This window comes from Diabrotica undecimpunctata, chromosome 8, assembly GCF_040954645.1.
Source record: "Diabrotica undecimpunctata isolate CICGRU chromosome 8, icDiaUnde3, whole genome shotgun sequence".
NCBI classification, from domain to species: Eukaryota; Metazoa; Arthropoda; class Insecta; order Coleoptera; family Chrysomelidae; genus Diabrotica; species Diabrotica undecimpunctata.
This window is the reverse complement of record NC_092810.1, coordinates 18,563,107-18,582,812: the sequence shown is the minus strand read 5'-3', so window position 1 is coordinate 18,582,812 and position 19,706 is coordinate 18,563,107. Positions and strand designations below refer to the sequence as shown.

Genomic DNA, 19,706 nt, shown 5'->3' with positions numbered 1-19,706 from the left:
AATGACATACCAAAACGACAATGCAAAAATAAATTTATTGTAACAAGATAAATCTATGCAGTATCATGTTTCTAATATGAATGAATAACTTACAAATTCCTTGTTGTTGAACAACGAGGAAGATTGTACCCATTCCATAATAGAAAGGTGTTTAAGGTCTGGACCAATCTATGTATCTTGAGATATTCAGAACTTCAAAAATACTGGTAATTCCATTAAAGTATCTGAATTATCTAAAAGCTTCTTTGATCTCAAAGATATTACCCAATAAATGCCAATAAATTTTAATGTGAATCAGTGTGGAAAAAAATTTAATTTTAATGATGTCTGCGTAATTAAAGTTAAAAAACGATATCAGAACAAATTCTATTAAAAACTTCCAATAAAGGACAGGAATTCAGATGTGTTAGTGTTGGAACAGTAAAAACCAGGAGATTGTTGGTAAATGTTGAGGGCATTAATAAAAAAAAAACTTATTCCGGACCTAATTCAATATTGAAAAGAAAGTTTGATGATTTGGCAATCTTTGGTAGCTAACAAAACCATGTCAAGCTGCCATGCAGATTTTTACAACTCCTTAAAATATGAATAATTTTCAAGAAGCTAGTATTCAGATGCTAATTTTAAGTTTTTTTCTTAGAAAGTGCCACTCAGTGTCTTACAGAATTGATAAGCAAGTTTTTGGTGCAATAGTGGCACAACTCGAAATATTTTTTTAATTCAATTTAGTATTTCTCTTCTTAATAATCGAAGATCAAGGAAATATGATCAATCTGTTATTTCAGGATTTTTTTTAACTAACTTATCTTATTATTTTACTTTTTGGGGGTATTTTCCACTTGGCACAAATCATGATTCCATTTAATTTGGAATTAATGTTTCAAAGGTCACGAAAAATAGGTGACAAAGATCATCATGTGTTTCAAAGACAAGAAATCAGAAGTTTTGTAAAGGTTTGCAATATACTCAAGAATTATGTCGGATCCCTCGAAACTCCATTGTATTGGTTTATTTTTACAGAAATGTAGACAATGTTAAGGTAATGAGTCATTGACTATAAATGTATTTAATCTCGAAATTTGAAATTATAGAAATTGGATAAAAGTTTAATAATTTATTAAAAATATGTAAATAAATAATAACAACAATTTCCAGTTCAGTACTTTTTCTTCATAACCTTCATAAAGAGCACCATATCTGAAAAAATAATAAAATTTAATAAAAAAATATATTTAAAATGTTGTTAATAATCCACAGAAATGGCAATAACAAGGAAACTAAGGAGGTTTCATACCTTTAACCAATAACTTAGCTTTTAGATGAATCTATACTATATAACAGAATGGTTTAAACTTTGAAGATGAGCTGGAGGATTCTATGATTGCACAGCAGACGACTAAGCAATGGTTTGCTGCAAATAGGTTGATTCTGAACAGCAATAAAACTAAACAAGTGATTTTTGCAATGAGAAATGTGGGTGATATGAATACCGGAGTCAGTGAGATTGGATTTTTATGAGGTATTTTCTCTACAGTGGAACCTACATATTAATAACTTATGCAAAAAACTAAATAAAAGACTTTATTCTCAGAAAACTTTCAAAATCCGTCTCACTGGAGATTATATGTACTACATATCACCCCATATTCCACTCACATCTTTCATACTCTATCCTTGTCTGGGGTCATGCAGCTGACACTCATAGAGTATTTGGTCTGCAGAGAAAGGCAGTGAGGGTCCTTGTTGGTTTGGAATTTAGGGAGGCCTGTCATCAGGCTTGCATGAAACAGAAAATGAACTAATTCCAAGACTAACTAAACTCCAAGACGAGGTTCAAATGGCAATTCCAATACAAAAAAGTAATTAAGTGCCCGGAATAGATAAAATACCAGCAGAGAACTATCAAGCAAGGGGAAAAATTTTAATAAAACAGATTACAAACTACCAAGCAAAAAGGGTTAAGCAAAATATATCTACCATTGACCAACTCTTTACAGTGACATAGACCTAATTATTGTTTAAAATATTCTTATCCAAATAGTTTATACTTTAAAAAGTAGAAAAAATAGAAAATTGTCTTTATAAATTTTTTGAGTAAATTAAAATTTGCCTTAGTTTTATCTTTATTTCCATATTTTTTAAACTAAAGATCTTACTTATAAAAACAGCAACAACCATAGCCAGCATTATCCACATCCAGCACTTCCAAGCTCTTTTGGAATGTTCAGCTAATTTTGAAGATTCTATTGATAATTTATCAAAATTCTTGTCTGTTAGTTCTGATGATTTGGAAACTGCCTGCAAAATATACCTATGTAAATGTGTAAAAACATTAGGGTTTACCATTACTGAAACATGAGTTACAAATATGAACAAGATGGAGACAAACAAAACATTAAAGAATTAGTTAAGAAATGATACATTGTGAAAAAAGGATACTCAAAATCTTAATAAAATACTTTAAAATGGGTAGAGGAGGTGAAGATAAATATTAGAAGTTTACTGTATTTTTGAGAGTAAGTATTTAAAATCTTTACACAAAGGACAATGTAGAAAAATGTTAAAACTCTTACTATAAACATCCAACATGATAGTACTAATTAGGTTCCAAACATACATAGAAAAAATATAATAAAAAACCAATGTTTCCCTTACTTCAGTATCTTTTTTAATAATCTTATTAGCTGTCTCAGATTGCTCCTTTAATGTTTTAGTTAAGTGTAACATATCTTCTGTAATTTTCCTTTGCATATTTTCATGGAATTCTATAACTTGGTCAAAATCATCGGCCTTGGTAGTTTCATTTTTATCTACAAATCTTTGCCTTACACCTACAATGAATATATTACGTAGAATATTTATTAGCACCATTGCAATATTACGAGAAGTAAAAAATTACCTAGAAGATCGTTCCTCATAGATGCTATATCATTTTCATCAATATATTTATTTTTGGTTATTCCTAAAGCTGCTTTAATATCTTTTATTCTCTTATTGTAACTTTGTATACTTTCACTGGAACTAAAAACAATTTTTTAAATAAACTCCATAATATTTTTAATATACAGTTAACTTACTCAGTCAGCTTTTTTACTTCTTGTAACATATCTTCTAATGTTTCTACATATTTTTCTACTTTATCCTCCTCTTTTTTAGTCTTACACATTAATTCACATTTTGCTAATAATCTTCTTAAATTTACTTCTTGTCTAGATAAACCCATAACTAAAATTTAATACTTTTTTAATATAAAAATATTAAAAACACTACAACATTAACAAATTGATAAAAATTCTGACACTGACAGTTACTTGTTACTCTGCTCTGAAATGTCATATTCATATTTGCTTTATTTTTACTGGTCGATCTCAATTAAAGTTTTAAAAATTCTCCAATAGTAGTATAGTTTCAGGATTAAAGTAACCAATTAAATTTGTCTACGTTTGTGGCCCATGTCATAACATCGGAAGCTGTTAGGATTAAATCATTTATATTAAATTAACATTCTTAATTATTAATGTTGCATTTAAAATCCAATTCTTCTTATTTAAAATTAATTATTTATAGTGTGTTCATTAATGGACAGCTATATTCAAGGTGTCTAAAAGAAAGAAGTGGGTTCTTTATTAAATTTCTTACTTTATGCTTCTTAAATCTAATTTTAAATTACAAATAGATCTGTCATGGATCTGTCAAAAATTTCATATGGTACAAATTGGAAGGGTTATGTTTATTTCAAATATTTTGAAATATTCAAACACATATTTTAAAAATAATTCACCCTAATTTTTACATGACTATTCAGTAATACAATGGAAGAAATAGAAAATAAATTATATTCCAATAATCCCATTAATGTAGCGACCCTAATATCAAAAATTATTAGCAATGTTAAGAAAAAACATGAAAATGGGACAAAAGAATTTCAAGAAGTTAAATTTTTGAAAGAAAAATTAATGAACCCTGATCCTCTCATTAGTGAGGTTGCTGGAGCTGCAATAATACAACTAATTAAGGATAATATATTACCTGTTGATTCTGTTATAACAGATTTTATTAGTACTATGAAATCTATTCAGTGAGTTTTAAGAAATTAAATATATTTACATTTAAGTTACATGTTATATTACAGCAATAATAATTGTATAGGTATACAGTTGGTACTGTTTTAATTCAGGTTCTGAATAAATTTAATACAACATTCATATTTTACTTGATTTATAATTCAAACCAAAGAATCTTGAGAATAAAAAAAAACCATTACGAACAAAAGTTTGTCTTATTTTTAAATGATCAATTGTGCTTTTTTGTTATAGATGTCATTCTACTCTAATTAATACATTAGGAGAATTGTTGTATCTTCAAATGACTAATAAAGAAAGTTATTTTAATCTACATTCTCCACAACATCCATTTATAATTTTGGCAAATGAAAACCCACATTTATCCAGCCATATTTTGAATAAAATATGCCAATTGCAAGAACTTGATGGGTAAGTTTCATTGTATTTTAGTTATATCTATCAGCATGATATTTGTTCCAACTCCAATAATAATACCCAATTATTATTGGAGTTAGAGTGTAAATCATCAGTTATTGAAACATAGATTAAAGTTAATTGGGATTTGTGAAATCATGCTAAATGGATTTCAATCAGTTAAAATTAGAGGATCTATATCACCTGTATTTGATGCCCATTTAGGTGTACCTCAGGAGTCATATCTAGGATCTGAGCTCTTCTTGCTTTTCATTAATTATAGAGAAGCAATCTTTATATATAGTAGAGGAGAGTTATTAATTGGATTTCAAACATATTAGGAAATATTAATTAAGTACCAGTTCATAATGATTTTACATTGATTTATAAGGTAGAAAAAACTGAGGCATTGCTGAATCAAAATGTGTACATATTGTTCTCACTTAACTTCTTCTTCTTCTTCTTTTGGCATCATAACCCTGGATGGGCCTTTGCCTGTCTGGCTATGTCCTTCCATTCAGATCTCTCTTGTGCCCTTCTTCTCCATTGTCTTATGTTCATTGTTTTCAGGTCTTCTTCCACATCATCCAACCATCTCGTTCTGGGCCTTCCTTTTTTCGCCTTCCTATGGGCTTCCATTGTAACATTTTCTTAGTTGTTTTTGCATCGCTTTGTCTCTGCACATGTCCTAGCTATGAGAGTCTTTGACTTTTCACAAATCTTACAATGTCATAACCTTCATTTAACTCATTAACCTCGTCGTTTCTCCTGATTCTCCATGTGCCATCTTCCTCTTGTACCGGGCCATATACTTTCCTCAGTATTTTTCTCTCGAATGTCCTGAGTTGGGCTTCATCTTTTTTCGTCATTACCCAAGTTTCACATCCATAGGTTACTACGGGTCTAATCAGTGTTCTGTAGATAGTCATTTTGGTTCTTTTGTCTAATAATTTCGATGTCATCAATCTTTTATTAGCATAGTATGTACGATTCCCGCTGGAAATACGTGCATTAATTTCGCTACTTACGGAGTTCTTCTGATTGATTTCTGTGCCGAGATATGTAAAGGCATCCACTCGTTCGATAGTATAGTTGTCTATTGTGATATTATTTTCATTGTCAGTTATTCTTTTGACTGTCATATACTTCGTTTTTGCTTCGTTTATTTTAAGACCTCTTTTTCTTGCTTCAGGATCAATTTGTTTGAACACTTCCATTAGTCGTGGCTTATTCCTACTAATGATGGCTACATCGTCTGCATATGCAGTAATTTGTACTGATTTGGTGTTTATATGGCCGGTTATATTGGTTTTTCTGATGACTGCCTCAAGAACTAGGTTGAATAGCATGGTTGATAGGGCATCTCCCTGTCTTACTCCCATGTTGATGTTAAATAGGGGAGTCAGTTCTCCATCTACTCTGACTGCGGCTTTTGAACCCTGCAACGTCATTTTTATGAGGCTGATGTATTTCTTAGGTATACCTAGATTACAAAGGTCTTCCAGCATTCTGTCTCTATTCACACTATCAAAAGCTTGTTTAAAGTCTATATACATATTATATAGGTCTATGTCGTATTCATAAGCTTTTTCTTGTATCGTTCTTAGTATGAATATGTTATCTGTAGTGGCTCTATTTGGTCTGAATCCATTTTGATAATCACCAATTATATTTTCGGAGTATTCTAATAATCTATTGTAGATTATACCAGAAAGAATTTTGTATATTACATTTAGCAATGTAATTGGCCTATAATTCTGGCATTCCCTCTTATCTCGTTTTTTATATATTGGCTGTATGAGGCCAACTGTCCATTCCTCTGGCATTTGCTCCTTCGTCCATATTAATGTTATTAGGTAATGGATTCTTTCCCAGAGTTCGGATCCTCCATGCTTTAATAATTCTGCCGAAATTCCGTCCGTTCCTGGTGCTTTATTGTTTTTTAGTTTATTTATTATCTTAACAACTTCTTCATAACTCGGATTTTCGATGTGCAGCTCCGCCGTATAATATATTGTCTCGTTCTGATCATTTTCGTTGTCTGCATTTAGATTTTCTTCGAAATATCGTTTCCATCTCATTATAATTTTTTGCTTCTCTGTTAGTAGTTCTCCGTCCTTGTCTTTGCATATCGTTAGTTTTGGTCTAAATGACTGTGTGCTTTCTTTTATGCATTTATAGAATTTTCTGCTTTCGCGTCTGTTGTTATGCTTTACGATTTCTTGTACTTGTTTTTTCATAGCCTCTCTTTTCTTTCTTCTGCATATTCTAGTCGCTTGTATTCTTTTTTCGTTATAAATCTCACTGATATTTCTTGTGTTTCTTTAAAGTTGGTTAAGCCTAGCTTGCCTTTTTTCCTCTACTGCAGTTCTGCATTCATCATCATACCATTCCGCATTTCTTTGCCTTTTGGCTTTTCCGACAGTTTCCTCTGCTGACTCCGTTATAATTGTTTTTAATTGTCTCCATTCCTCCTCTGCAGTATCTTCCTCTCTAGTTCGGTTGAGTTTTATTTGGAGAGCATTTCTGTAATCTTGTCTCTTTGTTGCGCTTTTGAATCCTTCGACATTCCATTTTTTGATTTGAGTATTTTTCCCTTTTGCTACTGTCGCTATTTTCTGCCGTAATTTTGCCCCTACAAGATAGTGATCTGAGTCAGAGTTCGCCCCGCGATACGTTCTGACATTAGTTATGTCTGTTGCCCATCTTTTTGAGATTGGCTTCATTGGCTTCTCACTTAACTGCTTAACATTAAAAAGAACCAACTTTCAGCAATATTACTGTTAGTTTATATCAGTTGTGAATGTTTTTGAATCTATGTTTCCATAAACTGTGCCTAAAATTGTAATAATTTATGTTCAAACACCTTGTGATTCGTCAAAAGCCAACAGTGTTTCAGCATATTAGGAAATGTACTACATTTAATAGGAACAATAAAACATAATGCTCCAATATTTAATTAACAGTAATATTATTAATAGTGTCAATGTTATAGAAAATCTTGGATACATTTTGATCTTCATTTGTTCATCACATAGATGTTACATCAAGCAAGACTCTACAGACTCTGAATTTTATTTTAAAAAACCATAAAGGTATTTCTGTAAACTGGTTAGGTTAGTTTACTTTAGGATTTATTGTGCATCTACGTGTGTACATGTTAGGTGTCTATTTTGCATCTGGCAAATTTCTACTTGAATATGTATCTCCAGTTTGATTACCATAAAATATAAATTTAAGCTATTTATTAAATAGAACAGATTCATGTTCACATACATCTAAGATCTGCAATATCAAATCAACTGTTTAGCATTCATTTTCACTTAACTAAATTCAATTATTACTATTCTATGACTAGATTGGTTATACATGGAAATAATTTACAGTTAGACCTGACGTAAAGTGTAATTGGATTTAAAAAGTCCATTAAAATAGGCTTTCATAGTGTTTCAAGTTACACCCTCTATTGTGATATTGTTTACTATTTTTTCTGTTATTTATGTCAGTTTTTGTACCTGTATTGTGTTAGTATACTCAGTAAGTATATGTCGTTTAAATTAAATTTTGTATTGCATTGAATTTTCGAATTGTTCAAAATTCAAAATTTTTTTAATTCGAATTTATATTTCTTTGTCTTAATAATGCTATATGGCAAAACTGACCCATTAACTGTGAGATGAAATCAAGAATCTATAAGACCAGTAATCATATAAGACCAATAATTATATAATCGTCAGAAACAAGACCTGACACAATGCAAAACATAGACAGTGTTTTGGTATGTGACAATGAATAGAAAAGTCCAAGAAATTGTTCTAATATATTGAACCACTCCTTTTGCTATGTGAAAAATCATGGATAGAAATGTATCTAAATATGAAACATCAGAATCAAGCTTGATGCATTATGACCAACAAAATATATCAAATCAGAAAATAAACCACATGGGGGGAGAAAATTTAATGTTGTTGAAGGGCTATAGGTCAGATTTTATGACTGAAACAAATGATTAGATGATAGGTACTCATTAATAGGTTCATAATCGTAAGAAATAAGACCTGACACAAGGCAAAACACAGACAGTGTTTTGGTATGTGAAAATGAATAGAAAAGTCCAAGAAATTGTTCTAATATATTGAACCACTCCTTATATATTGAACCACTCCTTTTGCTGTGTGAAAAATCATGGACAGAAATGTATCTAAATATGAAACATCAGAATCAAGCTTGGTGCATTATATCTAACAAAATATATCAAATTAGAAAATAAACCACATGGGGGGAGAAAATTTAGTGTTGGTGAAGGCTATAGGTCAGATTTTATGAATGAAACAAATGATTAGATGATAGGTACTCATTAAAGAGCCATAATGACCAAATATTATCCAAACCTTGACAAAGAAAAATGTTAGCAAATATTAACAACTTACTTTTAAGAACTTTCATAACCAGCCAAGTTTCATAACCCTACAGAAGAGCCGATTTTATGCAAAACTTAAATGACACTAAAACTAGAAATCCATATTTTTCAAAGTATTTCAAATGCACCTCTTGATTTTATCTTAATTTCCACATCTTTCAATATAAAATATGTTTGTTACATAAATATTAACATTTTTTAATTTGTTTTAGATCTATTGTCAATAAAATATTTGAACCTTTTTATCTCTACTGTTTATGTTGTCCATCAAAACATGAACATTATTTATTAAGATATAGACTCTGGACTTTACTCCTAAATTCAAAATGTATTGATTCAAACTTCTTTGTTAACATACTAGGATGGTTGCAGGTAATTATATTTTTAAAATATGTTTGCTTTGTATTTATTAATAGATTATAATGTTGCTACGTCTTTTGGTTCTGATTTGTTAGTTCTTGACATGAAAACTTTGTAGTGAGTGGCCTCCCAATGTCTTTGGTCTTCCCAGTGTGTTTCAGATATCCCACAGATATCTATCTTCTCCTTGATCAATTCATTTTCTAATATATATGTACAATTTACCTGGCTGTAGCAGCCCCCTAACATTCCATGTTGCGATGCGGTGTTTTTTACTTAATGTTATGTTTGATCTTCCAGTATCCCATTTTGCAGATATTGCCTGGTCGTCCATAATCAACTGCCCGCTCGCCCATTTCACACCATTCGACCCAGAATCGATATGGCGCCGGTTGCTAGCCGGATTGCAGAGCACATAATTTTCTTGCTTGCTTTTCTTGCTAAAGAAGACATAAGAAGACATTGGCTCATAAAGGGCTGTAAGGGTTTTCTGAACTTTTTCCTGAACTTGATGCTTTTCTCAGCTTAAATGTTCTTATTGCTTCTACCATATCTGTCATAATTAGATCAGAAGGTTCTAATCGTATCTCTCTCTCGTTCTCTCTCACTATCTCTCTTTCTCTAGGTATTTTTGTGTTAAAAATCTGGTCGTTTTTCTTGTAATAGTTGTGTAAAGCATTCTACTAATTGTTTTTCAGTTATATTATTTTTTTTCTAATGTATTTGATACCAAATCTATGATGACAAAAATATAATAGATAGATATCGTAATAATATATATATTTTAATGTCTATTTGATAATGATAAATATAAAAACCTTTTCAGATACAAAGAATCGAAGATTTACCACTAATAAGTGACCAGTTAATTGAAGCTTTGAACAATCCCAACATAAGTAAATTTATCGAAATTGAATTGATAATATTGTGGCTGGTGAACGCTCTACGTAATTTATCAATAAACAAACTAGATACTCAATCTGTTCTTTGTTGTTTGAAAAAAGTTATTGAAAATAGAAACTTAGTTACTATCGACAGTATTCTGTTAATTTTTTCAGAAGTTATCGACATTTGTTCGCCACTCCATTTGAAACAATTACTTGAAGTGTGTAAGTATGTATTTAAATTACAATTTATCTATTTCTCCTCTTTGTCTCATATAAAAATCTGTACATATATTTATACAGAGTGGCCCAAAAGTCTGGAAACGACCAATTATCTCGTAAATTGCTACGAAGATTCCATATTTGATATTTGCAATGTTGCCGGATTTGTCGTTTCTCTTATATTATTAGTAACTTTGGTTTTTCAAATTCATCATATGTAACACTTATGATTTTATGTAGTCTGGAAGGTCTTAAATACATAAAACAGTGCAAAATATGTAGATTTTAATAAATTGAAATATTTAAATGTAGAATACTGTGATTTTGACATTTGTTCACCATTTACATTATTAACTAAAACTGACAGAAGTTGATAGAAGCTGAAGATAAATTGCTTCTCTAAAATGGCTTTTAACGAAAAAGAACGAATTACTATTCTAATGATGAGAGGGTACGGTGACAGAAAAAGATCTTATTCTGAAGTAGCCAATTTGTGCAATGATACTTTCCCAAACCGTTCTCCTATTCATAAGGCGATGGTACAAAAAACTGTAAAGCGATTTGAGAAATCTGGAGAAGTAAAAGATAAATACCGATCACGTAGACCGAAAAGAGTTATGAGTGAGAACAAAACTTGTTGAGTGAGTATGAGTGAGGAGATCAGGTCAGAGGACTGATGGAATCTCCGTATCCCAAAATAGGTGTAAATTTTGTACAATTATGAATAGAAATTTACGAGATAATTGGTCGTTTCCAGACTTTTGGGCCACTCTGTATATCTGTCTTTCTTTCGGTACTATAAATAATTTTTTAGTTTTTTTCTGTCTGTTATTTTTCTCTTAATCATCTTACACAATATCATTTTCTGTGACTGATTATTGTAATAGATATGTTCATTGAAAACTCCTATATTCTACAATAGAAGCCACAGTTAGAACGCAGTGTTGCTCTTACGGCGAGCAGCGATACCACTCATGTCGGCACAGTGGTAGGTGTGTGGTAGTTTGGCGATAGACTGAGAAATCAGGACCGAACGCGCTTCGTTTAAAAAATCTTTACTCAATAATTTAACTGAGTTAAATAAGAGAATAAATAAAAAAACAAATTGATTCTATAAAAACTAATCGCAATTATCCTCTGAATCATCTCCTATATTAATTATCACCAGTTCAATATCTTCCTGCAAATTGTACACCGCAAACATTTTTCCTCTTATCATCTTAAACCACGTCTCATCTTGATGTGGTTTACATAATTATGCCACTGCTCTTTAGATACGCGTTGGTAAGCTTCTTTTATCAACCGTTCTACCGTTTTTTCTTTAAAATCAACGTTGTTTGAAGCCACATAACTTTTCACTTGACTCCACACCATCTCAATCGGGGTCAGCTCGCAATGGTAAGGCGGCAGTCTCAAAATCTTAACGCCATATTTTTCCACAATTTTTTCGAGAAATCAAATTTGCACAAGTGGAATGACGCGATATCCAAAACGACAACGTTTTCTTTGTCTTTCGGCAAGTTTGAAATTAACGTCTTTTCAAACCATTCTTCATATAGATCCTCGTTTATTTCGTCGTGGTAATCACATTTCCTCCAAGATCCATTATCAACCTATAACCGTCAGTAATTGTGTCATTTTTGTATTCATTATATCATGAAAAGATTATTACAAAATGTTTTCTTAATTTTAGGCCAATCCGCTGTAAAATCAAATAAAACAATCAATGTATATGCCCTAGAAACAGTTCGAGCTTCTTTACTGCCATGGTTGGCAGCACCTTGTTTATTAACGAATGAAGCATACGAAGTTGCTGCAAGCATCATTGCTATTATCGATAAACGTCAGCATGCTGATAGAGAAAATAATGCGAGTCTAAAAGCATTTGCTGATAAATATAAAGATCAAATATGTACAAATAAAACTGTATTTCTTACTGTAACATTAGCTATGAATTTAGAGCGATTTTCACATGAAAACCTGCTAAAAATATGGCTGAAGGAGCTACAACAAGTTCCTGAAGACTTCATTGCTGAAATTTTTAATATTCTCAGTGGTTTGATGATGGTTGAATATACTGATCCGGAAATATCAAAGATTATTTTGGAATTGTTACTTATCTGCATAAAAAATCAAATAGCACTATCTTCAAAATTGCTAACACTAATTTTGTACGTAATTCCTAAAAATCAATCGCATCATTTTTTAACAGCATTGCCAAGATTAGTTATTTTACGTGATAATATTCCTAAAGTTATAGCAATGATACAAGCAGTAAGTAAAGGCTCAGAAAATCTGTTTAACATGGCTCTTTCGTTAGCGTACGATGCTTGGAAAATCGATAATAAATGTTATATATACATGGAAGATCTTTTAGTACAAAATGTTCCCGTTAAGAAAATATGGGAACGGAACGTTGTTAAAGCCTACATTCTAAAAAAAATCTGTGAGAAAAAGTAAGTATATAGTCCATTGAAATGTTACATTTTCTATGCCCTATCGTGGATTATTTAGAGGTTGCAATTTTATTATTTTTATGTGTTGAGAGGGTATAAGCTTAATGTTGATTTGCACCCACCAAACGACAAACTGCACATTCAAAAAATTTGAAAAAATTTGAGAAGGTATGTGTGATCACTAGAAGTTTTTTGACAAATTTTGAGCAAACTTCATGTTTTCGTTTTCGAAAAAACTCAAAAAACTACTTTTTTCCAAGTATAAAGCAGGAAAACCAAACATACAATTTTGTTAATTTTCTTACAGCATAAAGATATAATCCTAAGAACTACTTATGAATTTTTTGAAAATTTTTGAATGTACAGTTTTGTCACAATGGAAAAAAATAATATGTTCTTGTCTATAATAAAGCTACCGGTAAGAAACCGGACAAAATTTCAATAACAACATATATAAAACTGTGAAAGTGGAAAACATATTTGTAATAAAACGTTGAATATTTTTTCTTAATATTAATATTATTTTTCATAGAATAATTTTCACTAAAAATTTGTATAATTTCATTAATTTCTCTGGATTTTACAACGCTCCGAAATTGGTCGGATTCTTGAATACTCGCCAGCTTAGAATAAGGGGGCAAAGGGTTTTCGCTTTGAATCTCGTAAACCAGAAGTTTACGAGAATCAGATCTCACTCATTAAGTTTTTTTTCCTTTTAGATCAAATACAAAATAAAAATAACATCAATCCTGTGAGGATATATAATAGATAAGTCTGGTATCCAGACGATCCCTAGTTTCCCTGGTTTCCTAACAAGCGCTGAAAGGGGACAAAATGTCACCGTTGTTCTCTGTGTAAATGCATTCATTCCTCCAGCAATAATATTCTCTCGCAAAAGAAGGAATGAATTATTATTTCAAGTCGCTCAATATGAAACATTTTCTTTTTACAACGAATCTTTCAGATACGTGATATCTGACAGCCTCATTCTGCTCTTAGAGCATTTTCGACAACATACACAGTGCTTAGTTGAAAGTCTCTTAGTCCCCATTCTTTTTTCACACTGTGTCCGATATTTACCCATGATTCATCCAAATACACTATGTTGTATCCTTCTGCACGGTATTTACGAATTGCTCGTAAATAACGATGACGCCACGAGATGATTTCTGGTTTTTCAATCAAAATTGAATTTCTGCCACGTTTTATAAACACACAATCCATATCACTCAGCAAGCGATGTAGTGTGGCCCGTGAAAAGTTGGGCAAAGTTTCTTCGACATTTACAACAGCTAATATGGTGTTTATTGTTGGTGGTATGTTGTCACGAAAAAATTGATGAACTATTCTACGAATTTGGCCCCTGACACCTTCATCGTACTTGTTGTCACGAGAATTACCAACCTTTTGCTCCTTGGGCCTGCTCTTTGGAGATTGTAATCCAGCAGGTGATGAATATTCCTGTCGTATGCGAAACAGAGTCTTTTCGCAAACACCACTCATTTCTGACACTTTCCTAATTACACTTGATACAGAATCGTTGTTATCCTGATTAAGATGATAATTAATAATATTCATTAGTATCTGCTTCTCTGAAAGTTTCAGAGCTTTTCCACGTTTCCATTGAACAATTTCCTCTATTTTGCGGTAAAAATTCAGCGTCAAATATAACAATAGCCAACAACAGAAAATAACAATAATTACCAACAGCAAATCACAACAATAGCCACCAACAAATAATAACAATAACCAAACAGTAACAGTACATCCAAGATGGTACAAATAATTTAACTCGAAAATGTTTAGTCGTTAAAGACTAAGTAAGGCCCTGGATGTATCAAGCTTTTAAACATATTATGTACAAGAATTACTCTAATTGCTTCTTAATTACTGAATAACTTAGAAGAAAGTATTTGCAGTTGATATCAACCAAAATTACAAATTCCTTACACATTATGGCAGTAATTAGCACCGCAGGGACATAAATAACGTTTTAAATTTGGCAGTTAGTAGAAATTACAGGAATTATTTTAAACTTTGAAACAAATGTTTATTTAATGCACATTTTATTATACTACTGCTATTAATAAAAGATAAAAGTTGATAAGTTACAATTAGAAACAAATAATGTATAGTATTATGTAAAATTATTAGCAAACGTAAATTACATAAAATTGTACGTGAGGACTTGTTGAGAACTCCTGGTTTATTCCGTTTATTTTGAAAGATAGACAATAGAGAACGTCATTGCTCACTGCATAAAACTGGCAACGTCTTGGCGAAATTCCCGTAAGGTTAGCATTGCATATCTTATCCTGTACAGACTAGTCACTTTGAGACAAAGTATAGTTTATAATCTGTAAGTAGAATCCAAAATACATTATTACATGTTGCTCATGCAGTGTTCATCATGATCATTGATCATTACAGTCTATTTTTTCCTGAGCCTTGTTTGATTATGATAACTTAAAATTTCCGTTTTATTACCAGTAGTTTATTTTTGATTGTAATGGACTATTATTATTTGTTTGTTTGTATTATATTTTGTTTTAGACCAGAATTATATGGAAAAGATGTCATAGCACATTTATCGAAAATATTAAATGATTGTGATGACGATAATGGCGCTTTACCGTGTTCTCTAGCTATAGAAGCCATAACGATCTTGTGCAAAGCTGGGGTGATTGACATTAAAACGACGTGGTCAACTTTATCACCTAAATTTAAAAACGATATGAGAGTTCAGGTAGTAAAAAGGTACAGTGTTTAAAATTTTATTTGATACTATTATAATATAAGGGTACGAGATCTACGAAGTTGAAATTTATATCAAGGTATTTTGCTTCAGTTAGTGATGCATTTTATTGGGTGCTCAACGATAATTTTTATGTATTTTACATTTAAAATTGGATTTATTTGTCAAAGACACTACTATAAAACTACAAGCAATGGTAGTGGTGACAACCTTGTCATATGCTCATGGAATATACTTATAGTCAATGTTAAGATAGTTCTACAAAATGTTGTTGGAAGTCACACACCCCGGATTGCGGCCCTGTGCGGTAGAGAAGTCCAGAAGTCTCTCTCCACTGCCAAAATATTCCTCGAACTGATTCTATCGACGCAGAGATGACCTTGGAAAGAAATATTTAAATACTTGACAATCAGAGAAGAATTTATTAAATAATAATATAATATAACCTTTTCTCGCTTGCCATGCTGTACTGGGTGGTCCAATAAGCCGATCTCTCGGCTATATATCAGAAACTATTCATGTTATAACTTTAGGAGAAAAACTTCCTTAGTAAAAGGGGCCAAGAGAAATCGCTGGAAATAATTTTCAAGTTTCTGGGTTAACCGCTAGGGGGCGTAACCAGTGAAGAAAACTTTGGAAACCAGTTTTTTGGGAAATATGCTCAATTATACCAAGTGTTAAATAAGCAAACTAGAAAGAGGCCTAAATTCTGCACAAAGTTGTTCAAGTACTTTTTTCATTTCTTCAAATAAAGGGAGAGGGAGAGTGGGAAAGTATTTGTGGATAAATACCTACAACTTTGGTTTGGATCAACTGATTTTAACGAAATTAGTGTCATTAGAAAGAGTGTGGATGAATTAATTTACATCTACTATAAAATAATTGCATTTAGTTGTAATTATCATAGGTAGAGGTTACTTTTGAATAGAAAAAATTAAAATTTGTTTTTCTTCAAAATGTTTAATGGAAACACCTATTTATTGTAAATTATAATGGAACTGGATTAAATTCGTAACAAAATGGCGCAAACCGCATGTTGATAGCTTTTGTCGAACTCGAGATATGAATAAAAACGCATAAACATAAGTAAGTATAGTATTGACTCACCCTGTATTATAAATTAAATTAAAAAATAAGTCATTAGGTACTTTCTATTTTTTTATAGCAGAAGAATCTTAATGTTGATACCTATTTTGACCATTGTTATTTCATATGATTAAAAATAGTTTTTTCGAAACTAAGTAGGCTACGACAATGAATTTGACGGGGAGTTCATATTGTTTATTTATTGACAGCAGTCAAAACATTGTTAAGAAGTGTTCGAATGTCACCAAAATGCCGCTATTGCCTCACGTATATATTCTGTAAGATATCCTGACAGAAGACATTATGGCAAAGAAGTATTATAAGAAAGGCAAGAAGATTAGGAGAAACTGGTAGTTTTCATCGTCCTTGATTTAAACGACGTAGTAGGAGGTATGACCGAAGATACTTCAATCAATGTTCTTTCTTTAATTCAACAGAATCCACATATAAGTAGTCGGCAAATCTCTATGGAATTAAACATACCCAAAACTACTGTTCTGAGGATTTTAAAACATCACAGGTTGGTTTTTCATATTATAAAGTGAACGTTTAGGTCAGAAACTTGGAATTCCCTTTAAACTTTAGATTCAACTGTTATTTTAATATTCCGATAAAAACGGCAACACGGCACTTTTATCCTTTTATCCGTTTCTTAAAAATACTTATGCACGATTTATCTTGTGAAACAATTGTGGATTTTTCAAGATTTTTTGAGTTTTAGTAAATATAGTGGTTTCTTTTACACCAATATTTGTTGTTCTGTTTTTTAGACTGCATCCTTATCATGCAGTTCTCCACCAAGCTTTACATGAGAGAGATTTTGATGCAAAGCTGGATTACTGCAATTGGATGTTAGGTCTGTTAGAAGAACAACCGCATATCATGTCAAAGATTTTGTGAACAGACGAGGCTACGTTTAATAGTGCGGGTGGTGTTAATCTGCATAATATGCATTATTGGGCTGATGAAAATCCGCACTGGATACATGAGGTGCAGGTTCAAGGTAGATGGATTCTTAATGTTTGGTGTGGTATAGATGATGGAAAGATCGTAGGTCCATATTTCTTTGATAGAACTTTAAATGGCGAAACATATTTGGATTTTCTGGAAAATCAGTTGCCTGTTTTATTGGAAGATATTTCCTTCCAAACAAGAAGAGACATGATATTACAACATGACGGGTGTCCTGCGCACTTTTCCAGACGAGTTCGAGATTATTTGTATGCAAGTTATCCAAATATAGGGGAAGTATATTTTCATGGCCAGCTAGATCTCCAGACTTAACATGTCTGGACTTTTATCTGTGGGGAAGATTGAAGGACTTAGTGTACCAAACTCGACCAACCACGCGAGACGACATAAAACAGCGCATTATAAACGCAATAAATAGTATATCAACAGCTGAGATTGAAGCAGCTGTTATGTCTACGCGCGAAAGATTACATCTTTGTGTGGACAACGGTGGAAAACAATTTGAACATTTAATTGGACATTAAGTTTTAATGATTGAGATATTTGTATGATCTTTCACATATTTAATTTTAAATTATAATAAAGGGTGAGTCAATACTATACTTACTTATGTTTATGCGTTTTTATTCATATCTCGAGTTCGACAAAAGCTATCAACATGCGGTTTACGCCATTTTGTTACGAATTTAATCCAGTTCCATTATAATTTACAATAAATAGGTGTTTCCATTAAACATTTTGAAGAAAAACAAATTTTAATTTTTTCTATTCGAAAGTACCCTCTACCCATGACAATTAAAACTAAATGCAATTGTTTTATAGTAGATGTAAATTAAATTATCCACACTCTTTCTAATGACACTGATTTCGTTAAAATCGGTTGATAAAAACCAAAGTTATAGGTATTTATCCACAAATACTTTCCCACTCTCCCCCACCCTTTATTTGAAAAAATAAAAAAAAGTACTTGAACAACTTTATGCAGAATTTAGGCCTATTTCTAGATTACTTATTTAACACTTGGTATAATTGGGCATATTTCCCAAAAAACTGGTTTTCAAAGTTTTCTTCACAGGTTACGCCCCCTTGCGGTTAACCCAGAAACTTGAAAGTTATTTCCAGCGATTTCTTTTGGCCACTTTTACTAAGGAATTTTTCCTCCTAAAGTTATAACATGAATAGTTTTTGATATATAGCCGAGAGATCGGCTTATTGGACCACCAGGTACATTTTAACAATTTTCAAACCATTATAAATGTGTCTTTACACAGTTTAATAGTAAAAATCTGTATCGATATTTATTATTTTTGCTTACGTTTGTTTTGATTAAGATTATTGTATATTTTTGTTGGTTTTTGAGGTAAAAATGTTCTGTTACCTACTTTTCCGAATATATTTTACTTTTTTTGTTTTTTTTTTGACACTTTACTAGTTTGCACCAATGTAAATACTACAATTTGATGTAATCAGTCTCAAAACTCGAAGGGTTTTTCGAAGATATTCGATTACTTATCAGAATAATAAAAAGATTCATAAATCTGTATCATAGATATAACAAAATGATGACGTAGATTTCAAAGAGAATAATTTCGAAATCAATACCAAAAGCACGGGCGTTTTTATTCTGGAACACGGTGTACATTTTCGATGTTATATATTATAGATCTCATTACATAGTTTACTATTTTAGCTTATGTGCACTCACCACAGAAATTCCGCAGCTATCTGACGCAGACAACTATAAAGACTTATTCGAAGATGTGACAAAAACCTTATGGTATTATGGAGAACTTGGAAACTCCGAGATAAGCGAAGCTGCTCTTTTGAGTCTGACAACATTCGGAATGGAGCATATATGTATGCATTTACCGGAGAAGTATTTGGAGTCTGGAAGTACTCCCAACATGCAATCGGTATCAGGTATTTATTTATTTACTAGTATTGTAATGTATCAGCCACATACCCAAGGGAAACAACCCCACCCCCCAAACGCAATCGTTAATCAGTTAGCCCGGTATGTAACAAGTCAACATAGCAAGAAAATAAAAGAAACAAAATAAGGGGTAGTTAGCC

The 19,706-nt window shown here is 31.6% G+C and overlaps 2 protein-coding genes across 3 annotated transcripts in view; one reads left to right on the top strand and one right to left on the bottom strand.

Moving 5' to 3' along the window:
- Positions 1 to 1,101: 1,101 nt before the first annotated feature.
- Use1 (Vesicle transport protein Use1) lies at positions 1,102 to 9,059 on the bottom strand. Of its 2 annotated transcripts, XM_072539786.1 has the most exons (7): positions 8,909 to 9,045; positions 3,306 to 3,601; positions 3,078 to 3,225; positions 2,900 to 3,021; positions 2,656 to 2,831; positions 2,157 to 2,298; positions 1,102 to 1,197 (listed from the first exon to the last, which is right to left on the bottom strand). In XM_072539786.1, exons 2-7 carry the CDS (start codon positions 3,340 to 3,342, stop codon positions 1,157 to 1,159), a joined length of 666 nt encoding a protein of 221 aa, XP_072395887.1. In that variant the 5' UTR covers positions 3,343 to 3,601; positions 8,909 to 9,045; the 3' UTR covers positions 1,102 to 1,156. The 2 variants fall into 2 exon arrangements, with proteins under 2 accessions (XP_072395887.1, XP_072395888.1); XM_072539787.1 differs by lacking the exon at positions 3,306 to 3,601 and having other exon boundaries at positions 8,909 to 9,059.
- The window catches only part of LOC140447244 (uncharacterized), a 38,404-nt gene continuing 22,383 nt past the window's right edge, over positions 3,686 to 19,706 (top strand). The window contains exons 1-7 of the mRNA XM_072539785.1: positions 3,686 to 4,078; positions 4,317 to 4,493; positions 9,111 to 9,270; positions 10,085 to 10,367; positions 12,058 to 12,820; positions 15,374 to 15,577; positions 19,324 to 19,553. Coding sequence (XP_072395886.1) covers positions 3,813 to 4,078; positions 4,317 to 4,493; positions 9,111 to 9,270; positions 10,085 to 10,367; positions 12,058 to 12,820; positions 15,374 to 15,577; positions 19,324 to 19,553 — 2,083 coding nt within the window. The 5' untranslated portion in view covers positions 3,686 to 3,812. The remainder of the gene's footprint in view (positions 4,079 to 4,316; positions 4,494 to 9,110; positions 9,271 to 10,084; positions 10,368 to 12,057; positions 12,821 to 15,373; positions 15,578 to 19,323; positions 19,554 to 19,706) is intronic.

What these genes read in the sequence shown, in the direction of transcription:
- Use1 (XM_072539786.1), bottom strand. Translation starts at nt 3,342, where the DNA reads ATGAATATGACATTTCAGAGCAGAGTAACAAGTAACT. An exon ending in GAAGTAAAAAAGCTGACTGA is followed by an intron (nt 3,022 to 3,077) that starts GTAAGTTAACTG and finishes AATTGTTTTTAG; the next exon opens with TTCCAGTGAAAGTATACAAA. An exon ending in TTATTAAAAAAGATACTGAA is followed by an intron (nt 2,299 to 2,655) that starts GTAAGGGAAACA and finishes TATATTTTGCAG; the next exon opens with GCAGTTTCCAAATCATCAGA.